General features: G+C 40.0%; 1 protein-coding gene across 1 annotated transcript in view; it reads right to left on the bottom strand.

Moving 5' to 3' along the window:
• Positions 1-25,000, bottom strand: part of LOC135221020 (lipase maturation factor 2-like) — a 77,431-nt gene extending 52,431 nt beyond the window's left edge. Inside the window, exons 1-3 of the mRNA XM_064258741.1 lie at positions 24,732-25,000; positions 24,383-24,484; positions 3,964-4,154 (exon numbers count right to left, since the gene is read on the bottom strand). Coding sequence (XP_064114811.1) covers positions 3,964-4,154; positions 24,383-24,484; positions 24,732-24,985 — 547 coding nt within the window. The 5' untranslated portion in view covers positions 24,986-25,000. The remainder of the gene's footprint in view (positions 1-3,963; positions 4,155-24,382; positions 24,485-24,731) is intronic.
• Positions 25,001-25,344: the final 344 nt, after the last annotated feature.

Here is a 25,344-nt window from a genome sequence, read left to right as displayed (position 1 = left end):
TTTTTTTTCACTCGATTGGATTTATAACTCCCATTATTATTTGTTTTTTCTATACAATAGCAATTTGATACTCTATACTATTTTTTCTAGTTTGCATTCTGGTGGCTTTTACTGCACTGTGTTTTTGTGTGTATTTGGCGAGTCTTTCACTATATCTCAGCATGTTTGTCAATGCAAACTAGGTAAGGCCTGCCAATCTTTATGGGCTCTACTATACCTCAATGTACCTGTCAAAGCATACCAAAGAGGGCTGTCAGTCTTTATGTGCTTTCTCAATAGAGACCCTCGTCTTCGTTGCAGTGGCTGTCACCATTAGGTATTCACTTGGCCTCACCTCACACTTGTACCATGAGAGGCTGCCTGAAATGTGCTGCTGATGTGTCTGCTTCATCTGTTTCAATGTACTGGCAACAGTCAAGTTTACTTGGACTCTATTCAAGAAATCTTATCATGCAATACAAAAGTCAAGTTTACTTGGACTCTATTCAAGAAATCTTATCATGCAATACATAGTAGATAATCAACTCCACGGATACAGTTAATCCCTTTTCAGGACAAGCAGGGGAGGCAGGAGAAATGACCAAAAGTCTCCCTTTAGCCAGGGACATCAGAGATGAGTTATCCTTGAATTCTTGAGTTACTAGTGCCTGTCTATGGAAATTCTGGTACCACTGGCAAGAAACAGGTCACCAGCTCTACTTCTGTAAGTAGGTCTCCTTCTCAAATCAACCCCTCCAATGTAATTTAAGTCCTATGTGAGAACACAGGAGAGTTCCTTGCACTGAACTATGAAATATCATCTGACAGAGAATACAAAGACTTCTCTCTCTTGTGTGGGAGTTCCAAGGGTTGCATGCCCCAACTGCAAACCAGTGGGAAAAGCTTCCAGGACACAGGAACTCATTAGAGAAATTGGTTCCCCATAGCAGTTTCAGGTTGAGATCTTTAAATATACAATTATCTGCTGTAAGAAAGTTAGATACATTCCTGTTCATCCTGCAAAGGTCCTGTCATAGTGGCAACATCAACACAACTTTCTCTGGGAGAGGTCCTTTTCCTTGTGCAGTCACCACCCTACTTATGAACATTCAAGAGATACAAACAAACAGGGTCACAAGTTAAATTTATGTTTGGAGCACTCTCCTTTGCCACCTGTAAGTTAATATTTTGCTCTGCAAACCAATTCTGCTAGTCAGAATTTTTTTTTTTTTGGAAAAATAAAAAACAGGGAAAAGAGGAACCTGTCCCATTAACCCCTTCCATGATTATCCTGAGTATTTTCATAAATAAGTACCATGTATTCTTCTTACAGTCATGAGAATACTCGTTCATACTCATAAGATATTCCTACTCACTTTTGTCTTCCCCAATTAAATTCATTCTTTGGTGAATTCCCATTTTCTATATTTTCTCTCCCCATAAGAAACATTTAATATGTCTTTTTGTCAACAGATTTTGGTGTGTGTTGTTTACTTTGTGAATTTCTTAAATTTTCTTCAAATTCATACCTTTCTAAGCATGGAATAAATACTAAATTTTAAATGGTGCATGAATCAAAATTTAATTTTCTTCTTTTTACCTTTCTAACATCCCAAGTAATTCTTTATAGTACTGCATGATTCAAAACTACAGTGAAAATAGTATTATCTAGGATGCCTGAGTTTACTTGCGAATGTAAACCAACAAAAATTAAGCACATATTAGAAACCAACTTATGAAAAATTAAAAATACTATGAATGGCCATTTGGAACGTAATTAATTTGTAAGTCAGGTACAGTTGATCCCCGCTATTCGCGGACTCACTTATTTGCGGATTTTCCTATTATTCGCAAAAAATTCTCCTGTGCATGGTATTTTTTACTGAGAAATATTCACAAATTAGTACTGTATTTTCATATAATTTTCGTGACTAAATGCAGTTTGTGAAAAACTACAAAAAACTACTAAAAAAGTCATGTATAAGCATTTTTAGAGGGGTTTGAGTATTTCTGGATTTAAATATTTGAGGGGGCGGGGGGTCCTAGTGTCCATCCCCCACAAATACTGTAGTGACTGTACTTCCTCGAGAAGTACTATCATTCACAGATTCTTCAAACAATGGCTGGGGCCCCATGCACTGGAACTGCTAGCTTTTGGCTGATGATCTTCATAGGAAATGCATGAAACCAAGCACCTATTGGGATTAAAGTAGCTTTTTTAGCCCTACAGCCTTCCAATCCCATGTGTTCAACAAGATGGTGAGGTTAATGCTGGCCAACCTCACCACAGTCACTTCCCACGGAATGGAGGCACAAAATTTCATCAATGTGTGTCTTGTTGGGGTCTTGCTATGGTTGGAGATTTCAACATCACTCACAATCCCTCATTTGTTCCAGTGATTTCTAACCTGTAAATGTGCAGCAATCTATGAAAACTGTAAGGTGTGCTCATGGTAGAATATTCATCACACATCTAGTACATCCTATGCTGCAAAATTACTGCTCTGCCAGACTTCACAGCTTGGTAAAGTGGTGAGTTAGTTTGTAGTTCCTGCCTTCCTGAGATAAGACAGATTCTGGAGAACCTCTGCCAATCCATTAACACATAGTTCTAATAGCTCCACTGTGGCCACAGGAAGTATGGTTTTCAGACCTTCTCAAGTTCATGCTTAGGTTTGCTCCACTTTATGCTTGAAGCCAAGGTGCCTAGTTTGTTGCAAACCTTTCTAAGCAGTCTACAGACCTAACTGTACCAGCCCAAGCAAGTGACAAGCATTTTCCAATTGGTGTTGTAAGAGTGCTGATCCCAACTGCCTGCCATTATTTTCCACATGACAGACTTGATCATGCAATGCTAAGCTTATACACAATCACCAACAAGAGAAATTTAACAAAAAAAGACAGCTAGGAGCTAGCTAAGCTGAAGCAACAAGTGAACAGTCCGTTTAAGAATAATGTACCCACAGAGCTGCTGAAAGGTAAGTCTTTACAAAGTCCAGGCCAGTGAAAATATACACAATCCAAGAAATATCTGCTATGAAACAGAAACACTCACATAATAAACACACTGACAAAGAAAGAAAATGGGCACAAATCAACTGGCTTGGAAGGAGAGCAAAAGTGATAGCATCTACTCTCCACGGCAGTTAAAAAAAAGACTGACGTGTCACGGAGTGCAATGCACGGTCTCTGACCAGCTCTCACCTCGTACGTGCAGGAGTTCCCAGATCTCACAGATTCCTTGCTATACAATCTTTGCTGGTGCTCAGAGATTTTCCTATTGATAAGACCAAAGGTTTGTTCTGCATATGAACAAAATAAGATATTTGGTGAACATATAATATATACTATCAGTATAAAAATCAAGGTTAAAATAATTGAGAAAAAAATTATAAGGAAATAATACATAATAAGCATTCTGAGGGAGAATACTGTGGAATGAGACTGTAGTTGCTGACTGGTCAACAGATCTGCAGCAAATGAGGTGGTTTTGGAACCAGGTTCACAATCAGGTGGAAAGAGGGACTTCTGTAGCATGTCTGGAGTTGACTGCTACTACAGAAAGGCTACTGTTAAGTTCATAATGGATATTGTGTTGAAATAAATATTACATTAAAACTTTTATAAGGAATCTGAATCCATAGTGATACCTCTATTATCTCTATAAGAAAATGAGTCTAGTTCTAACAAAAATAAAACTTAGCATGCTGTGAGACTGAAGCTCTAATAGGCAGGCAATCATTGATTCCATGTAGACATTCAGGTTTCTGTACTATGACTAGGAATATACTCCAACCCCCTTTAAGGAGAGTGTTCAGTGTATGAAGGATTGGTAGTATAATATATAAAGCACATGATCTCTTCCCATTAAAACCAATCTAAATGAGATTTAGACTGGTTACAATTGCATGGTGTATGCTTAAATATCACATACCTTTTATTTAGGCTTTTATAATAGACTGTTAATCAAAGTCAACACTGTACCTGTTAATCCCCACCAACTTGGGCAGTCACTCTGTAGTTTAACAACGCCTGAGGCAAACATTAGTCTGAACAGGGCCCATCTAAGTAACCACATTGTGACTAAGTTTCTCGGGCGATACTCAGACCACCCACGTCGACTCACTGGTGCCACTAAAATTGTTAAAAATCCAACTTCTAAGAGAAGAATATCCCTGCAAATAAAAAAAAAGTAAATCTGACTGCTTCATGATACAAATATAGTCTATATAATTTAAAAATGACATTTTTATTGTACAATAAGGTTCTATACATACTTACAAAATAACTACATACGGTAGTTATTAGTTTCTACTCTATTGGCAGTTCAAAATTTGAAAATTAGCAGAAGCGTGCTTTTGTTTGTGGTGTGGGTAATTAGTCACAGTCCACATCCAGGGAAGTGTAGGTACAACAGTGCTGGAAAGCCCATTCATTTGTGCTTCATGTCCATGAGAGGGGAGGTTGGGGGATGGGGGGCTTTGATAATTTTGTTACTTGGTAAGTATATATATAAAACCTTTTTTTAATAAAAATGTAATTTCATATAGTAAGTAACTTACCAAGTAACTACATTGACAGGAGGTGGGATACATGGACATGTTCTATTAAAAAAATTTAGTATGGAGATGAATTTGAAAGAGAAAGGTAGCTATAGAGATGGCAGTAAAGCCAAGGGTTGCCTCTACTCTGTGGGAAACCTTGCAGCCAAGAAGTACTTGGAAGGCTGACAAGGAATGGCCCAAAAACAAATGCCCTTGCCCTTGGCGCAGCACACAAAATACAACCAGAAATGATTATTACCACACCAAAAAACAACACCAACTATAAAAACCAATGACTGGTGGGTACTCCTGATACATAGTACTACCACCAGGCTTCCCAAAACTCAGCACCCTAAAACAAGGTGAGGAGATAGGGCACTAGAAAAATTACTCCCTATCTTCATCACCCAATACCATGCCAGCCACAGCAATAGGGCCCAACATACTGCAGTTACTATATACGTACTGTCTCCACATCGCGTGAATAATGGGAGGCGAACACTGATTTTGACTTCCAGCAAGTTGATTGAAGAATTGTGGAGAGCAACAGTTTCTTCTTAAATACAAGTGAAATGGCAACTGCCCTAATGCCATGAGCTTTAACTTTAAAAACTTGAAGATTGTTCTCTTGATTCTTTGAGCATGGCTCAGTGATAACACTCCTTAGAAAGGAGGCCAAGGGATTCTTAGATATCAGATGTATGGGGTTTCTCACAATACCAAAAATTCTGAAAGGGTCCTCTGATCCCCTTGGTTCTATCTAGGTAAAGTTTAAGTGCTCTAACTGGGCAAAGAACTCTCTCTCTTGGTCCGTTGGTACCAGGATATCAACTAAATTCTTGATCGTAGAAGAATAAGGCCAGGGGTTGGAAAGGGTTTCATTCTTTACCATAAAACCAAGTTTCAATGAGCAGACAGCATCCCCTTGCGTAAAACCAGTTGTCTTACTGAAGGCACGTAATTCGTTGATCCTCTTTGCTGTAGCCAGCGATTACAAATAGTGTCTTTCTGGTTAAATCCCTGAGAGGAGGAATGAAGGGGCTCAAATGGAGGGCCAGAGAGCCATTTGAGCACAACTTCCAGGATTCCAAGCAACAGATGTGGCTTTCTCTTGCTTGGAAGTGTCTAGAGGACTTGATCAAAATTAAATTTTTATAATAAAATAAGGTTTTATATATATAATTATATATATGTAGTATATATTTACCAAGTAATTACATACATAGCTATAGTTTCAATTTGCATGGCAGCTAAAATATGAAAGTCGCAGTAGCGCTTCTTTTGTTTTCATGTAGGATACACTGCCTCGCCTACTTTTGGGAAGGATGGGTATAACACAGCTGAACAGTTCAATTTGTTTATGTCCTATGCTCATAAGAGGGGAGGAGGGAGGGCTCTGATTCTTTAAATACTTGGTAAGTATATATATAAAACCTTATTTTATTATAAAAATGTCATGTTTTATAAGAAACTTACCAAGTAATTACATAGCTGAAACCCATATGGGATTAATGGGCACATTGAAAATCCTATGTTCTAAAGTTAAAATCTAAGAACATGGAAGATAATTAGCACTTGCAAAGTGCTTTGTTGTACCCTTACCTGCTAAGAGAGCAGCTGCAGGAAGATACGGCCTCTGGTTGGCGTTCAACTTAACCGTATTGGCTGTATAGTTGTTAAACTCCTCTACATAGTGGGGGCTCTGTAGCAAAGGGGTATTCAGAATGCTACAAAGTGAATACAGATTATGAAATCCAAGGAATTATCCGTTGGCTCTCAAAACCAAAAAACAAGTACCCTTGCCCAAGACATGGAAATCCTTCTGTGGTTCTTTGTAGTCTTGAAGGATCTAATTGAGTCAGATATGTCTTGGTTCCATGCTATATCTTTAACGGTTGATGTAGATAAGGTTCTTTCTGGCTTAAGGAAAAGAAGAAAATCCGCAATTTCCATCACAGAGGTTTGAGAAGTAGAAATGTTATTTCTTCTATACCAGCTGTGGAAATTTACCCACTTTGCCTCATAGACCCTGGCAGAACACTCATCTACACTTCACAATTGCTTCTGCAGCTGGCTTTGAAAAACCCTTTGCTCTGACAAGGAGTTAGACAGTCTGAACCCTGTTAGACCAAGAGTGGATAGGTTGTGATGAAATCAGTGGAAATGTCATTGTCTAACAAGCTTTGGTCTCTGCAGTAGGAGCCTCGGGAAATCTATTAGCAGAGAAAGGAGATCTGGAAACTGTTCTCTTCTTGACCAGAATGGGGCAATCAGAGCCATCTTCAAATTCAGATGAGACATGAATTTTTCAACACTTACCTGACCATGCTGAATGTGTAGATTTGGCCAATCAGAGAGCAGAACAATGAAGGACGATGGTTTTTTGATATCATGAACAGATCTATGAACAGCCTTCCCCATAACTTCCATAGATCGCTGCACACCTGTGCATCCAAAGTCCACTCCATGGGGAGTCCCTGTCCGTGCTCAGTTCATCTTCTCCTGAATGAACCTCATTTTAGTTCCTCTCTTCTCAAGACCAGATCCCTGATACAGTGGAACCTCGACATATGAAAGTCCTAACTAACGAAAAATTCAAGTTACGAAAGTAAACACAAAGATTTTTTTGCCTCTACATACAAAAATAATTCAGGTTACAAAAGGGTGTTACTGTAAAGTCCCAAGATTCGCCCGGACTGCCGAGAACAATTTTAAAACTCACGTGCCACCAACTGAGTAGAATCGCCACCATCCTCCCGCTCTCCCATTGGTTCCTGATGCTAGTCACTGCCAAAAGATCCTGCTCTCCTATTGGTCAGCATCTCTCCCAACGTGCTCTATGTAAAGGTGTTTTTTGGCCACTCGGTAGCAGCATCGTTATCATAAGCACGCCGAATTAGTTCGTTCATATACAATTTCGTTTGTTAATGTAAATTCGTGTTAGTGATTTCACTTTGTACTTTATTGTGTTGTGTGAGAACTTTAGTTACATAACTTAGTTACGTACATATAGTCATGGGTCCCAAGAAAGTTGCTGAAGTTCACGGAAAGAAGAGGATGCTTTTTATGGAAACAAAAATGGAGATTATCAAGAAGTATGAGGCTGGCATGCGGTTGAGTGTGATTGCTAAGGAATACGGCCGAAATCCGTCGACGATAGGCACCATTCTTAAGCAGAAGGAAGCCATCAAAGCAGCTGCACCTTCCACGGACGTGACTATTTTGTCCAACAAGAGGAGCCACATACATGGTGAGGTGGAGAGGCTGCTTCTTCTATGGATTGAGGACAAAGAAATCGCTGGCAATACAGTAACCGAGACGGCAATCTGCCAGAAGGCCAGCGCTATTTTTGGCGATTTGATTGCCCAGGCTGAAGATGACAGGGGAGAAGGGACATCGACGGCAACACCAGACTTCAAGGCTTCTCGGGGGTGGGTTGATAAATTCCATGAACAGACTGGCATCCATTTGGTGGTGAAGAAGTTTAAATTTTGTAAAAAACGTGAAGTATAAAGTAAAAAAAAATGTAAAAATAAAAAAAAAGAAGAAAAAAAAAATTTTTAATTTTAAGTTTTTGTAAAGTTAAGTGTTAACGTTTTCTGCCATTTGTTATTGTGTTTCGTAAAGTTTAGTGTTAATGTTTCCTGTCATTTTTTAATGTGTTTCGTAAAGTTAAGTGTTCAAGTTTTCTGCCATTTGTCCTCCTCTGTCGCCACTTTTGGAGATCGCCTCACTCGAAAGGTAAGGTTCCACATTTTACTGCTTACATACGTATGTACGTACAGTATTTCTTGTACCATGTACACTAATACACTTTATTTACAGGCTTGTACATGTTAGTAGTATATGTAGTTTAAGTTAGGTATTGAATGGTCCAAATGTTATATTTCATTGTTTATTAGTCAACTTAGCTTTATTATAAAATTTACTGGGGTGTTTTTGTAGGGCTTGGAACGAATTAGGCAATTTACATGTCAAATGTGGTTCAAGATACAAAAAATGAAGTTTTTATGATAAAACAAAGTTTAATGTATACTTACCTGGCAGGTATATATATATATTCTCTGTCAAACTGGCAGAAATTTTCAAAACTCGCGGCAAACGCTATTTACCTAGTAGTTCAGGTGACCACCACCCCGTTCCCGTGGCGCTGGCGCTCGGAACCATTCCTATTTTCGTCAGATTTTCTCTGAACCCTGTCTCCTGAGGGGAGGAGGGTGGGAATTTAATTATATATACCTGCCAGGTAAGTATACATTAAACTTTGTTTTATCATAAAAACTTCATTTTAATGTATGACACTTACCTGGCAGGTATATATATAGCTGATTGACACATTTGGAGGTGGGTCAAAGACAGCAACATTGTTAGAGTTCAAATAATTAAAAACTATTATATCACCCTTGGTTCCTTACCTGCTAAGGTAGCTGACTTCATAGGTCCTGCCTCTGAGCCTGCTTAAACCTTAGGAGCTCTCAACTAGGATCTGGCCTGTTTGTTGAAGAAGCCAATAAAGGGTCTGACAACTGGACGTGACCAATGTGTTGACAGGAAACCCACAACCCTCTCATACCACGGGCATTCATGCTAGGAATTGTTAATTCCCCTGAACTACACACATACATCACCAAAAACAAAACCACAACAAGACTGAAGAGGGAATATCCCTTCTCAGACGACCAAAAAACACCATCACCTGATTAAAAGTTCCCTAGCATATTAGTAGGTTATGGGGTGGAAACTCCTTTGCCCAATACTGTACCAGAGGACACGTACGGACCCAACGTCTGACAATTGTCAAAAGTTGTCTTTATATCTCTCAGATAATGAGAGGCAAATACTGAATTCGTCCTCCAAAACATTGTCTCAATAATCTCTTTGAGGGGTAAGTTCTTCTTAAATGCCAAGGACGTAGCTACCGCCCTGACTTCGTGAGCCTTAACTTTAAGCATTCCGAAGTTCTGTTCTTGGCAAAGCATATGTGCTTCTTTAATAAGTTCTCTCATAAAGAAGGCCAAAGCATTTTTAGTCATGGGCTTACTAGGGTCTTTGACTGAACACCACAGAGAACCAGATGTCCCTCTGATGCCTCTTGTTCTTTCCACATAAAAGCGTAAAGCTCTCACTGGGCAGAGAACTCTTTCCTGTTCATGACCCACAAGATCAGACAGACCCAGAATATCAAAGGATCTTGGCCAAGGATTAGAAGGGTTCTCGTTCTTGGCCAAGAAGCCCTCCTGGAAAGTACACACTGCCTTGTTATGCTTCCAGCCTACTTCCTTATTTATCGCCTGAAGCTCACTAATTCTTTTAGCCGTGGCCAAGGCGACTAAAAAGATGGTCTTCTTTGAGACAACTCTCAAAGAGGCCTTGTCTAAAGGTTCAAACTTACTCGAACCTAGATACTTCAATACGACGTCTAGATTCCAGGAAGGGGGTCTGCACTGAGGTTGCTTCCTGGTTTCAAAAGATCTTACAAGATCCCTAAGATCTAGACTATTGGAAATATCTAGACCTCTGTGTCTGAACACCGAGGCTAGCATACTCCTAAAACCTTTAATTGTCGAGATCAACAACCCTACCTCCTTCTTCAAATAAAGGAGGAAGTCTGCTATCTGGGTCACAGAGGTACTGGATGACGACTCCTTCCTCTTCTTACACCACTTACAGAAGGTCTCCCACTTCGACTGGTACACCGTGATTGTAGAGATTCTTCTAGCTCTAGCCACTGCACTGGCCACCTCTCTAGAGTATCCCCTCGCTCTGACAAGACTTTCGATAGTCTGAACGCAGTCAGACCTAGAGCGAGGGTATTCTTGTGAAACCTGTAGAAGTGGGGTTGAGTAAATCTACTCTTAGGGGCAGTGTTCTTGGTGTATCCACTGTCCATTCCAGTACCTCTGTGAACCAACTTTGGGCTGGCCAATAAGGAGCTATCAGAGTTAGCCTTGTTCCGTGGCTCTCTCTGAACTTCTTCATCACCTTTCCTAACACCTTGAACGGAGGAAAGGCGTACGCGTCCAGACCTGTCCAATCCAACAGGAAGGCATCCACTGCCACTGCTTGAGGGTCTGGAACTGGTGAACAGTAGTTCGGTAATCTTTTTGTATCGGCTGTAGCAAAAAGATCCACTACTGGTTGGCCCCACAAAGCCCACAGGCTCTGGCATACTTCTAGATGCAATGTCCACTTTGTCGGAAGAAGTTGCCCTTCCCTGCTCAACAGGTCCTTCTCTGACATTCTTCTTCCCCTGAATGAACCTGGTGAGCAGAGAAACATTCTCCTCTTCCGCCCAAAGAAGAACTTCTTTTGCCAGACTGTACAGGGGAAAGGAATGCGTCCCTCCTTGCTTGCGGATGTATGCCAGAGCTGTGGTGTTGTCTGAGTTGATCTGCACTGTCTTGTCGTGTACCAACTCCCTGAACGACTTCAAGGCCAAGAAAATCGCCATCAGTTCCTTCCTGTTTATGTGCCAGGTCGCTTCCTCTTTGTTCCAAAGACCTGACACTTCTTGAGGGCCCAGCGTCGCTCCCCAACCTGCGTCCGAGGCGTCGGAGAACAATGTTAGGTCTGGGTTCTTCTGCTGGAGTGACATACCCTCTGCCAACTTCCCTGGAGTTAGCCACCAACTCAATTCCCTCTTGATTCTGGCGGGAATTTGAAACTGGAATGAATCCGGTTGCGATCTTCTTGGCCAGACTTCCTTCAGGAAAAACTGTAACGGTCTCATGTGAAGCCTCCCCAGAGAAATGAACCGCTCTAGCGAAGAGTGTGTGCCCAGTAAGCTCATCCACTCTCTTGCTGAGCATAGGTCTTTCTCTAGGAAGTCTTGCACCTTCCAAAGGCATAGGGCTTGCCTGTCGGGGGATAGAAAAACCTGAAAAGTCACTGATGAGATCAGAATCCCCAAATAAACTATCTCTTGATTGGGAGTCACCTGAGACTTCTCTAGGCTCACTATCAGACCCAATTCGTTCGCCAAATTTAAGGTCTGTCTTAGGTCCTCCAGACATTGTCGTCTTGACTGGGATCTTATCAGCCAGTCGTCTAAGTAAAAAGAAACTCTGATCCCTAGCAAGTGCAACCACTTCGCCACGTTGGACATCATTCTCGTGAACACTTGGGGGGCTGTACAAAGACCGAAGCAAAGGGCCCTGAATTGAAAGACCCTGTTCTGGATCACGAACCTTAGGTACTTCCTGCATTTTGGATGAATTGGAATATGGAAGTATGCGTCTTGTAGATCCAGGGTCACCATCCAGTCCCCTAGACGCACCACTGCCAGTACTGACTCGTTTGTTTCCATGGTAAACTTGGTCTGTTCCACAAACAAGTTTAGCTGACTTACGTCCAGTACTGGTCTCCAACCTCCTGAGGATTTCGCAACCAGGAACAACCGATTGTGAAACCCCGGAGATTCGTGGTCCAGAAGAGGTTCTATTGCTCCTTTCTCTAGCATGGAAAGGACTTGGTCCCACAGAGCCTTTTCCTTTACTAAATCGTTGTAACACGCCCCTAGGGCTCTCGGAGATGTCGAAAGAGGAGGCTTCCTCAAGAAGGGGATTTTGTAACCTTCTCGAGCTACACTGATGGCCCAGGGATCTGCATTCTTGCTTTGCCAGACTTCCCAAAACTCCTGGAGTCTGGCCCCAACTAACGTCTGGAGGACTTGATTATCATTGTTTAGTAGAGGTCTTTGATCCCCTTTTAGCAGGTAATCTTTTCCCTCTAAAGGAGGGGCGAGCGAAAGTCCTACCTTGAAAGGGCTGTTGAGTAGGTCTGGACTCCTTCGGTGCCTGATCCTGCGTTGCCTTCTGAGATAGAGCCAGAGCTATATCTCTAATAATCTCCGAAGGAAACAGCTGGTTAGACAGAGGCGAAAACATTAACTCTGACTTCTGAGAGTTCGAAACTCCCTTGGTTGCAAAAGAACACAGTAGAGACCTCTTCTTAAGAACTCCTGTAAAAAGGGAGGCAAGCTCGTTAGCCCCATCTCTCAGAGCTTTATCCATGCAGGACATAATACTCTTTGGAACCTCCAACTCCGACGAATCCTCACTTTCCAACGTGCGCGCCAAGGCCCCCAACGACCAATCGAGGAAGTTGAAAACCTCGAACGTCCGAAATATTCCCTTTAAAAGATGATCAAACTCTGACGAAGTCCACCAGATCTTGGCAGAGGGTAACGCCTGTCTGCGTGAACTATCCACAATACTGGAAAAATCTCCCTGGGAGGAGGCAGGCACTCCCAGGCCAAGACTTTCCCCCGTGGCGTACCACACTCCCGACTTCGAGGCTAACTTGGCTGGAGGGAAAGCGAAAGAAGACTTCCTTGCTTCCTTCTTCTCCTTCAACCACGCATTCACACAAAGCGCTGAGGACTTCTTGGGGGTTTTTGTCTTCGAAAACTGCGAAAGGGGTGACAAAGGAGCAGAAGGTTGAAACTCCCCTTCAAAAAGCGAAAGAAGACAGGAAGTCAGGATCTTATAATCCGACGAAGGATCCATACTCTTGTCTTCAGCAAACTCCTCCACGTCCTCTTCTGCTGAAGAAATGTCCTAGAAATCGTCGTCCTGTAGAACACTATCGCGGTCTTGACGAGCGGAGGACGGGTCAACGTCCTGCCGCCTGCGTCCTGCGTCTAACGAGACAAGCTTCTTCTTGCGTCCTGTGTCCTGAACAGCCGCACGATCGTCCGTCCTCGATAAACCACTGCGTCCTGTCTCCCCGGCGAACGCCGAACAAGAAGGAGGAGGCAAACTCTTGTCATGCGTCCTCTTGGAGGACTTCACGGGGAGGGAATCATCCTTACGTCTAGAGGAAGGTTGAATGGGAGTCTCCCAAGAATTGACGAGTACTGCTAACTTAGCCTGCATCTCTCTTAAAAAGTCTCTAGTATTCTCTTCCTGACGAATCGAATGCGACGGAGGAGAGAGTCGAGCAGGGCTAGGACGGCGAGGAGAGCGATCTTGAACTCTACCCGAAGGAGAGGGAAGAGGAGAAGGAATCCAAGCAGAAGGAGGCGATTATCTTGCCAAAATAACGGCTCCCAAAGAACGTCCTGCGTCCTCTCTCGAACGAAAGATCTTCTTCCTTTTAACAGGGACTGCGTCCTCATCACTCGAAGACAAAATCTCTGGACTACTCCATCCTTCTTGAACGAGGGAAGGCCTATCCTGAGCCAAGGATGTCCTAAAGGTCCTCTTGAGGGAACGCGAAACTTCTAAATACCGCCGTTCCCTGCCTGATGTCGAGCCATCAGAGGACGTACACTTCCCAGTAGCGCCTTTTCTATGGCGTACTGCAGCAGCCTGGGACGTAACAACAGGACTGCCTGAAGGGACAACTGACCGTGACAAAACCCCTCTCGCCTCCCTTCGACTGTCGACATGCCTTCTCCCTTGGGTCTGGGAGCTTGACAGAGGTCTAGGTCTAGGAGCACGAGAGAGACGATCAGACGCCCTCTCCACTACACTCTCACTCACATCAAAACCACTCACTTTGTCGGTTAACTGCTGTATTTGGTCGCCCATAGAAGCAAGGGCAGTGAACACTTTCACATATTGTGAATCCTTCGCCTCCTCCGATACAGCAGTGGGCGCAGGAGAAACCTGGGGGGAAGGTTCTACATGTTCTACATTAGAGGGAGCTGGAGAAGAAACAGATTCACTCCGTTTACTAGAAGCATTAGATCTTTCACTTCGAGATACAGATCTCCTCACACGATCTTTCTCCAACCTGTCTACATACTTCGTGAGGATCTTTCACTTCGAGATACAGATCTCCTCACACGATCTTTCTCCAACCTCTTACTACCAACCGTGGAGATCTTTCCACTTGCGATCCAATCTCCTTCCAACGATTTCTTTCTCCAACCTGGTCTACATCCTTGGAGGATCTTCCACTCCTTCTCTGACAAATTCTCACATTCTATGCATCTATTCTCCCAAGTGCACACAATCTCTCTACATTTCTTGCAAACTGTGTGAGGGTCCACCGAAGCCTTCGGCAACCTCACCTTACAACCTTCTTTCACACAAACTCTAAACATACCACCTGAATCAGACATATCCAAAGAATATCCAAAAGCGAATGCCAAGCCAATGTTCCAAGTACGATACCAAATAATCCATCCAAAATCAGCGAAAAGTCGGCAATGAGATCGAAAATCTAGCAGGGAACCACCAACAATGTTGACGGTTCGGCTGGCAGAGAAAATCTGACGAAAATGGGAATGGTTCCGAGCGCCAGCGCCAAGGGAACGGGGTGGTGGTCACCTGAACTACTAGGTAAATAGCGTTTGCTGCGAGTTTTGAAAATTTTTGCCAGTTTGACAGAGAATATAGCTATATATATATATACCTGCCAGGTAAGTGTCATACATTTAAAAATCAGGTTGCGAAGGCCGCCTCGGAACAGATTAACTTCGTATCCTGAGGTACTACTGTATTTCTCTGTCTCCCAGGAGAGCTCCCCAACCTGTGTCCAAGGCATCTGAATACAAGAATAGGCTGGGGTTCACAGGACAAAGGGATATGCCTTCTGAAAGTCTTTCTGACAGCCAGGGAAAACAAACGAGTTCGGTCATCTTCTCTTCCTCCAATTTGCCTTCAGGAAAACGGCATGACCCTTAAATGAAGTTTCCCTAGAGAGACACTTCTCTATTGATGACAATGTCCGTAAAGGCTCATCCACTTGTTGGCTAAGCAGGAAGGGAGAGTGAGGAAATTGTTGACTGTCTGAAGTCATAATTGTATCCTTTTGGATGACAGAGAAACCTGAAAATTCTGAGTCTACTGTCACTCTCAAATATGGAATCACTCAAGAGGGAGACAGCTGAGATTACTCCCTGTTGATGAGAATATCTAGATCCTTGGCAAGGTGAAGCATCTTGTGTAAGTTCTCTGTGCATTTCAACTTCATTGGCAAGTGAAGGAGCCAGTCAGCTAAATAAATAGCAATGTTTATGCCCATGAGGTGAAGCCATTTTGTAAGTGGGGCTAGAACTCTGGTGAACATTTGTGGTGCAGTGGATAGGCCGAAGCATAAGGCCTGAAACTGGAAAACCCTGTCCTGGAACAAAAAACGAAGATACTTCTTGCTGTTCGGACGAATTGGGATATGAAAACATGTCTTGCATATCTGCTGTGACCATCCAGTCCTCCGGATGGATCAAGGAGAGGATTGACTGATTGGTTCCCATCTTGAATTTCATTTTTGTTATAAAATGATTCAGGGTATTGATATCCAGAATGGGTCTCCAACCCCCTGATGGTTAGGGGACCACAAAAAGGTGATTAGGAGTGTTGATATCTACTCCTTCCACCGCCTTCTTGTTGACCAGAGAGGATACTTCTTTTGATAGTGCTGCATACTTGTCGGAGCCTAGCGAGTGAGCTGTCAATGATATAGGTTCCGAAACTAAAGGAGGATTCTCCCCAAATGGGATAGAATATCCTTCTTTAAAACTAGCGACACCCATTCATCTACACCTCTGACTTCCCATTCCCACCAAAAATGGGAAAGTCTTGCTCCCACTGGGGCACAGAGGACAATATAGGCAGTCCCCGGTTATTGGCGGGGGTTCCATTCTCATCGGCATACTGATAAGCAAAAACCGCCCATTTCAACTGGTTAATGGCGCAGCTGTTAGGTATGTAATGGCGCCATTACTTTATTACTGGCACCTTATGGTGCTGATAGCTGAAACTCAGCCCGTTATGGCACCATAAATCGCCAATTTTATAGCGCTAGACAAGTGCCATATAACTGGATCGCCATTAACTGAGTCCACCAATAACTGGGGACTGCCTGTACTCTTATTTGCGAGAGGTAATTCTTGCAGATGCTTTTCTGAGTGAGCGCGTCAATCGTAGGTTAGAACGAGGCCTGGTCTGGAGTCTTGGTCTATTGCCTTGAAAAGGGTGTTGCTGCAGAGAGGCTGGCTTCCCTTGGAAACTCGATGAATCCTTAGGGCACTTGGCTGACTGCACCAACAGAATCTGCATAGTTATCTTCTGAAGTGCCAATGCTATTTCTTGAGCTGTTGATTATGGTAACAGGTTGTGGTCTAAAGGTGAAAACAGAAGAGCAGATTTCTGGGAGACGGTCACACCCAGAGGTGAAAGAACACCAAAGTTCCCTCTTCTTTATTATTCCGGTCACAAACAACGAGACCAACTCCATGGCATCATCTCTAATGGCTTTATCAGTACAAGATAAGATCCCAGAAAAATCTGATGACAACTCCTCTGATAGGTCTGTGCAATCATCTATTTCCTTGACCAGCGCCCCAACTGTTCAATCCATAAAACTGAGGACTTAGAAAGTCCAGAAGATGGTCTTTGAGAAGTGATCTATCTCTGTCGCCAAAAACATACTTTTCGCAAAGAAGAAGGCCGAGCACCCTAAAGAGTCAATTAAGCATGAGAAGTCCCCCCTGGGAAGAGACAGTTACTCCCAGGGAAGGAGCTTCTCCTTTAGCATAATAATTGTACCTCATTCTGACCAAACGAAAGGGTGGAGTGCAAAAGGCTGCCTTACCTTGCTCTCTCTTGTCTGAGAGCCACACGTCTAACACCTGTAATGCTTTCCTAGAAGAGGAGGACAACACCATCTTGGGAAGTTCAGAAGTACCTCGAGATACGAAATTAATCCGTTCCGAGGCGCCCTTCGTATCGTGAGGTTTTCGTATCTTGGACCACATTTTACATGTAAAATGGCTAATCCGTTCCAAGCCCTCCAAAAACACCCCAGTAAATTTCATAATAAAGCTAAATCGACCATAAACAATGAAATACTACAATGAATTGGACCATTCAATACCTAACTTAATAACGTAATGCAAATTAACCTATAAATAAAGTGTATTAGTGTACATGGTATACAAGAAATATTGTACGTAAAATGTGGAAGCTTACCTTTCGAGTGAGGCTATCTCCGAAAGTGGTGGCAGAGGAGGAGGACGACAAAAGGCAGATACGTACATACGTACATACACTTAACTTTACGAAACACATAAAAAAATTCAAGGAAAACTAAACTAAAATTTACGAAACACATTAACAAAACTTTAACACTTAACTTTACAAAAAACTAAAATGAAAAAAATGTTTTTTTTCTTTTATTGATTTTTAACTTTTTTGTTTTTACTTTTTCTTTTTACTTTACATAGTTTTTTTTTTTCTTTTTTTCTTTTTTTTTTTTACGGAATTTCAACTTCATCACCACTTTCAACTTTCTGTTTTTTATCACTTGGTTCTTCCTTTTTGCTTACAACTTTCTGTTTTTTATCACTTGGTTCTTCCTTTTTGCTTACTCCTGCTAATGCTAAAGGCCTCTTTAAAAAATAACGATCCAAGGAAGATTGCTTCTGCCTACTTTTCACAATGTTCCTGAAACGACTCAGGCAAACGTCATCGAACTGCGCAAGCATACGACCTGTGTGAGCCTTTTCGGGGTGTCTTTTTTCTATAAACGATTGCACTTTATGAAAAGCGGCAATCTCCCACAAGGCCAGCGCGTAGTGTTCATTAACGGCTGCCCATCTTGATAATTACCTACTAATTGTTGCACCTCAGGACTCTGTTGGCCTTGGTGTCCATCAAAACCCTGTTCAACCAAATGCTCTCTCTGCAACTGATTTGGGTACTGAATGTTCGGCTGCTGACCTTCAACATAAACTGAAGTGCCTTGATTATACTTGTATGCATGTTGTAAATGATTGGTCAACACCCTCTGTTCAGCAGGGAGTGGAGATTCTACCAACCTTGCAAAGTTTCCAGTTATCCCATGAGAGAGACCTTCATCACTTATCCCATGTGAGAGATCTTGGTCACTTATCCCACGAGAGAGATCTTGGTCAATCATATCATATATGTCGTCACTCAAGAGGTGCTCTTCTTTTTCCATTTTCTTTGAAAAGAAATGAGAAATTTTTTAAAAAATACACATGACACAAACACCATCACAATGTCAACTCTGACTAGTAGATTCAGAAACAGTAGACGATCCTGAAACGAATACCGCGTGCGTACGATAACGATGCTGGTACCGAGTGGCCGAGGCACGCCACCACGTACATAGATGCATGATGGGAGGGACACTGGCCAATAGGAGAGAAGGATGTCATGGCCGCGACTAGCATCAGGAACCAATGGGAGAGCAGGAGGATGGCGGCGAGTCTACTAAGTTGGCGGCGAGCGAGTTTCAAAATTGTTATCGGTGGTTCGGGCGAATCTCGGACTTTACAGAAACCTTTCGTATCTTGAAAACTTTTCGTATGTGGAGCCGTTAAATTTTTCGTATTGACTTTCGTATCTCGAGTTTTTCGTAAGTTGAGCCTTTCGTATCTCGAGGTACTACTGTATATAATATATATATATATATATATATAGTATATATAGAATATATATATATATATATATATATATATATAACTATTATAGTACATATATATTATATATATATAGATATTTATTAATATATATTATAGTATACAGTGGTACCTCGAGATACGAAATTAATCCGTTCCGAGGCGGCCTTCGTATTATGAGTTTTTTGTATCTTGGAACACATTTTACATGTAAAATGGCTAATCCGTTCCGAGCCCTCCAAAAACACCCCAGTAAATTATATTTCCAGGCCTAAAACACATGTTCTAGGGTTACAACGCCGATCCAACGGAAGAAATATGACTCCAAAAAGGCAATATTGTACATACTTGAGTAATATTCAACTGCATGTAATGTTCAACCACATTTTATTACGACTTTAGCATACTATGTCCCTTAACAATAAGCCTAGTCTATGTTAGCGGTTGCTACTGTAGCCTAGTCTATGATTCTGACATCTAAACCTAAGAGCTAAAAGCTTAGAATATGCCAATAAAATGTATAAATAATCAGTATGTACTCATTTCAAATAATTATTAATTAATCATTAACTATACTACACAAACAAACAAAAAACAAACCTTCCAATCGATTGTTTACATTCAGCTCTTACCCGTCTTACGAGTATCGAACGAGTGCCAAGCAATCATTTTTCCTAGCACACAGTAAGCCATAAATTGTCATTAGTATCTCTTTTCAACTAACGAAACTACCAAACAGTATAATAACCATTCATTTCTATTCTTTATTCTATCTTTACCTAATGGAGATACCGAGTTACTGACAGCTATAATGAAACATACGTATACGTAACGTAATAATAAAGCAGAAGAAGAATTCTAAAAAATACGTATTTGTTGGCAGTCTGATTTATTTTATATTTTATGATATCTAATTCACAATTTTTTTTATTAAATGTATTGCATGTACTCATTTCAAAAAATTATTAACCCTTTACTGCCGACTGGACGTATTTTACGTCGACATTTTTCGTCTCTCGTGTGCCGACTGGACGTATTTTACGTCGACTTACAAAAGTTTTTTTTTAAATTCGCGAAAAAATACTTATAGGCCTACCAGCCTAAAACTTTTGAATCACGCGCCTTGGGGGATGCTGGGAGTTCACGGATCAAGGTGTTGTTTTGTTTACAATCGTTACGCAAGCGCGAATTTCTTTCTTGCCGCACTAAAAAGTACCTGTGACACATCTCGGAAATTATTTAGTCACTTTGACATAATTTTTGTACCATTGTAAATTAGCCGTTACATGAAGTATTATATATGAAAATGTGCGCATTTTTATGTAAAATACAACAATAAAATACTCATGATTGTAGCTTTTATCAGTTTTGAGATATTTTCATATAAATAACGATAATTGCCAAAATTTTATCCTTTGGTCAACTTTGACTCTACCGAAATGGTCGAAAAACGCAATTGTAAGCTAAAACTCTTATATTTTAGTAATATTCAATCATTTACCTTCATTTTGCAACTAATTGGAAGTCTCTAGCACAATATTTCGATTTATGGTGAATTTATGAAAAAACTTTTTCCTTACGTCCGCGCGGTAACTCTTCCGAAAAAAATCATACATGCGATTGTGGTAATGTTTGCACCATTTTAAAATTAGCCATTATATAAAGTTTTATATATGGAAATGTGCTCAATTTCATGCACAATACAACTAATAACAACCCATGGTTGTAGCTTTTATCAGTTTTGAGATATTTTCATATAAATAACGATAATTGCCAAAATTTCAACCTTCGGTCAACTTTGACTCTACCGAAATGGTCGAAAAACGCAATTGTAAGCTAAAACGCTTATATTCTAGTAATATTGAAGCATTTACCTTCATTTGGCAACAAATTGGAAGTCTCTAGCACAATATTTCGATTTATGGTGAATTTATGAAAAAAATAACATTTTCTTCACGTCCGCGCGGTAACTCTTCCGAAAAAATCATACGTGCGATTGTGGTAATGTTTGCACCATTTTAAATTAGCCGTTACATAAAGTTTTATATATGAAAATGTGTGCAATTTCATGTAGAATACAACAAAAAGTAATTGAAGGTTGTAGCTTTTCTCATTTTTGAAATATTTGCATATAAATCACGATAAAACCACGTTCGGTCAACTTTGACTCTACCGAAATGGTCGAAAAACGCAATTGTAAGCTAAAACTCTTACAGTCTAGTAATATTCAGTCATTTATCTTCATCTTGAAACAAATTCGAAGTCTCTAGCAAAATATTTAGATTTATGGTGAATTTAAAAAAAAATCTTTCCTTCCCTCCGCGCGAGGGTTCTCTGCCACAAATCTCCGAAATGCGTACGTCCCATTCTCGGAATATTTGCTCCGTTTCATATTAGGCATTTCATAGAGTTTTATATATGAAAATGTGCACAATTTTATGTAGAATAAAACGAAAAATATTTGAAGGTTGTAGCTTTTCTTATTTCCGAAATAATTGCATATAAAAAATATATATATATAAAAAATTCGACATTCGGTCAACTTTAACTCTTCAGATATGGTCGAAAACTGCAATTGTAAGCTAATACTCTTACAGTATAGTAATATTTAATCATTTGTCTTCATTTTGAAAGAAATTGGAAGTCTCTAGGACAATATTTAGATTTATGGTAAATTTTTGAAAAAAAATATTTGTTTACGTCCGCGCGTTACAAATTCATGCATTATTTTGTGATAATATTTTCTCTGTGTTGCTTTTATCGTTTTACAATGTGTTATATACCAAAATCATCGCAATTTAGTATACATTACAACGAAAAAAAAAGTAACTTATTATCTTTAACCGTTTTGTGCACAGCGCGATTTGAATACAATTATATATGAAATTTCATTTTTGCGCTATCATATATCGCATTATTTATATATGATAATGATAATTTTTTTCATTTCTGATGGTTGCATACTAAACTTCAGCAATGACAAAAAAAGGAGCCAAAAATGAACTCTTAATCTTGAAAACTAAGCGCGCTGTGATTTTTTGAAAAAAATATTTTTTCCGCTTCCGCGCTCACTCTGAAACACCTCCGGCACACGGGAGACAATTTTTTTTTACCGCTTCGGCGTTTAAGGGTTAAGTAACCATTAACTATAATAAACAAACAAAAAAAAGCTTCCAAACGTCTGTTTACATCCAGCACTTACGAGTATCGAACGATCGACAAGCAATCACTTTACACAGTAAGCCATAAATTTTCATTATCTCTCTTCAACTACTGAAACTACCAAACAGTATAATAACCATTCATTTCTATTCTTTATTCTATTTTTACCTAATGTTTTTTTGTTATTAAATGTATTGCATGAATAAGTTTTTCAATTTACAGCATCCTTTTACCAATAAATACTTAAAGCACAAGGGGTAGATGCTGACCAATAGGAGAGCAGGACCTTATGGGGTGACTAGCATCAGGAACCAATGGGAGAGTGGGAGGATGGTGGCGAGTTTACTCAGTTGGCGGCGCGGGAGTTTTAAAATTGTTCTCGGTGGTCCGGGCGAATCTCGGGACTTTACAGCAACAACCTTTCGTATCTTGAAAACTTTTCGTATGTAGAGCAGTAAAATTTTTTGCATTGGCTTTCGTATCTTGAGTTTTTCGTAAGTAGAGCCTTTTGTATCTCGAGGTAATACTGTATATATATTATATAATACAGTGGTACCTCGAGATACGAAATTAATCCGTTTCGAGGCGGCCTTCGTATCATGAGTTTTTCGTATCTTGGAACACATTTTACATGTAAAATGGCTAATCCGTTCCAAGCCCTCCAAAAACACCCCAGTAAATTATATTTCCAGGCCTAAAACACATGTTCTAGGGTTACAACGCTGATCCGACGGAAGAAATATGACTCCAAAAAGGCAAAATACTGTACATACTTGAGAAATATTCAACTGCATGTAATGTTCAACCCCATTTTTACTGCATATATTAGGACTTTAGCATATGTCCCTTAGCAATAAGCCTAGCCTATGTTAGCGGTTGCTACTGTAGCCTAGTCTATGATTCTGACATCTAAACCTAAGAAGCTAAAAGCTTAGAATATGCCAATAAAATGTATAAATAATCAGTATGTACTCATTTCAAATAATTATTAATTAATCATTAACTATAATACACAAACAAACAAAAAACAAACCTTCCAATCGATTGTTTACATTCAGCTCTTACCCGTCTTACGAGTATCGAACGAGCGTCAAGCAATCATTTTTCCTAGCACACAGTAAGCCATAAATTGTCATTAGTATCTCTCTTCAACTAATGAAACTACCAAACAGTATAATAACCATTCATTTCTATTCTTTATTCTATCTTTACCTAATGGAGATACCGAGTTACAGACAGCTATAATGAAACATACGTAACGTAATAATAAAACAGAAGAAGAATTCTAAAAAATACGTATTTGTTGGCAGTCTGATTTATTTTATATTTTATGATATCTAATTCACAATTTTTTATTAAATGTATTGCATGTACTCATTTCAAATAATTATTAAGTAACCATTAACTATAATAAACAAACAAAAAAAAGCTTCCAAACGTCTGTTTACATCCAGCACTTACGAGTATTGAACGATCGACAAGCAATCACTTTACACAGTAAGCCATAAATTTTCATTATCTCTCTTCAACTACTGAAACTACCAAACAGTATAATAACCATTCATTTCTATTCTTTATTCTATCTCTACCTAATTTTTTTTTTTTTATTAAATGTATTGCATGAATAAGTTTTTCAATTTACAGCATCCTTTTACCAATAGAATACTTAAAGCACAAGGGGTAGATGCTGACCAATAGGAGAGCAGGACCTTATGGGGTGACTAGCATCAGGAACCAATGGGAGAGCGGGAGGATGGTGGCGAGTTTACTCAGTTGGCGACGCGGGAGTTTTAAAATTGTTCTCGGTGGTCCAGGCGAATCTCGGGACTTTACAGCAACAACCTTTCGTACCTTGAAAACTTTTCGTATGTAGAGCAGTAAAATTTTTTGCATTGGCTTTCGTATCTCGAGTTTTTCGTAAGTACGTAGAGCCTTTCTTAACTCGAGGTACTACTGTATATATATTATATATATATTATATAATATATATATGACATGAAAAAATTAATTGGATTTCCAGCACTGTTGTACCTACTCTTCCCCGGATGTGGGTGGGGACTATTTTCCTACATCAGAACAAGAGCGTGCTACCGCAAATTTTCAAATTTTGAACTGCCAGTAGAGTAGAAACTTATAGCTATGTAATTACTTATTTAAAATTATCCTTTATAGCAGCCCACCTTAGTGTCATTATAACAGCATTTCCAATTATATAATCTGGCTGAAAAAACAATTATAAACAAAATGGCATAATTACAAGAGCCTGTCCCTCTTAATTAAAACATCACCTCATCAGTTATCTGGCTAAAAAATACTGGCTTACCATTGAAACCATAAGAAAGTTTGTCCCACTTGATACAAGGACAAGTATGAACCCCAAAGGAAGAAGTAAAAGGTAGCCGTACACCACGATTTCCACACCATACTGAAAAAATAGAGGAATCATACATAACATTGTACATGGGAAAGTTTGAAATATACGGTAGTTGGCATTTTGGTCTAACCTGGACCTAATTAGGTTGGTTAACATATGGCTTTTGATGGATAAATTTGTGAAAATGTGGTATTTGAAAGGTAACCTAAGTATCAAATAAAACTGAATCATTTGTTCTTTTAAGAAATATTAACTAAATATTAAAATCTTAAAAGTATTACAATGTATGAAAACATACCCAATGAAGCTGAGTACTGTTCCTGTGAGAGCCAGTAACTCCATCATGTAAGCAGTATTAAGTCCAAAGTAAGATGAGAAGCACAGCACTGTCAGCTTGTCAAAGAAACATTGTTTAGGGTAATTGAGGTTTGGCAACTGAGTATGAGCTGGCAGGATTCCCTTTTCACCATACAATCCTGAAAAAAAGAAAATTTTTTCAATAATTTGCCTAGCAAAATACAAAAAGTTTACATGCCTTTGTCTTAATTGCATTTCAGATGAAAAAAAACTAAATTAATTTTTCAAGTATAACACTCAATTGATTTCTCAAGCACAAAACTAAACTGATTTCTCAAGCAAAAACTACGTAATTACCATACAGTAACCCTATCCTGATGTCAGGAGCGCCTCAGGAACACTCCAGAAAAAAATATGACAACTTCCACTTAGTCTAATAAGTACATAATTAACAGTCACTGTGTTGTTTGCCCCTTCTACAGGAGATGAGGGGCTGGGAGGTGAGCCTTTAAGTTAAGAATAGGTTTATACTAAGATCAATTTTGTTTTCAAAATTTTAATTTTTTTTAAGAAAAAAACTCAATTTACATTAACCCTCTTACGCTGACTGGACG

The sequence above is a fragment of the Macrobrachium nipponense genome, chromosome 2, assembly GCF_015104395.2.
Source record: "Macrobrachium nipponense isolate FS-2020 chromosome 2, ASM1510439v2, whole genome shotgun sequence".
Lineage (NCBI taxonomy): Eukaryota > Metazoa > Arthropoda > Malacostraca > Decapoda > Palaemonidae > Macrobrachium > Macrobrachium nipponense.
Note: the sequence above shows the minus strand (reverse complement) of the source record. Positions and strands in the feature narration are given on the sequence as shown.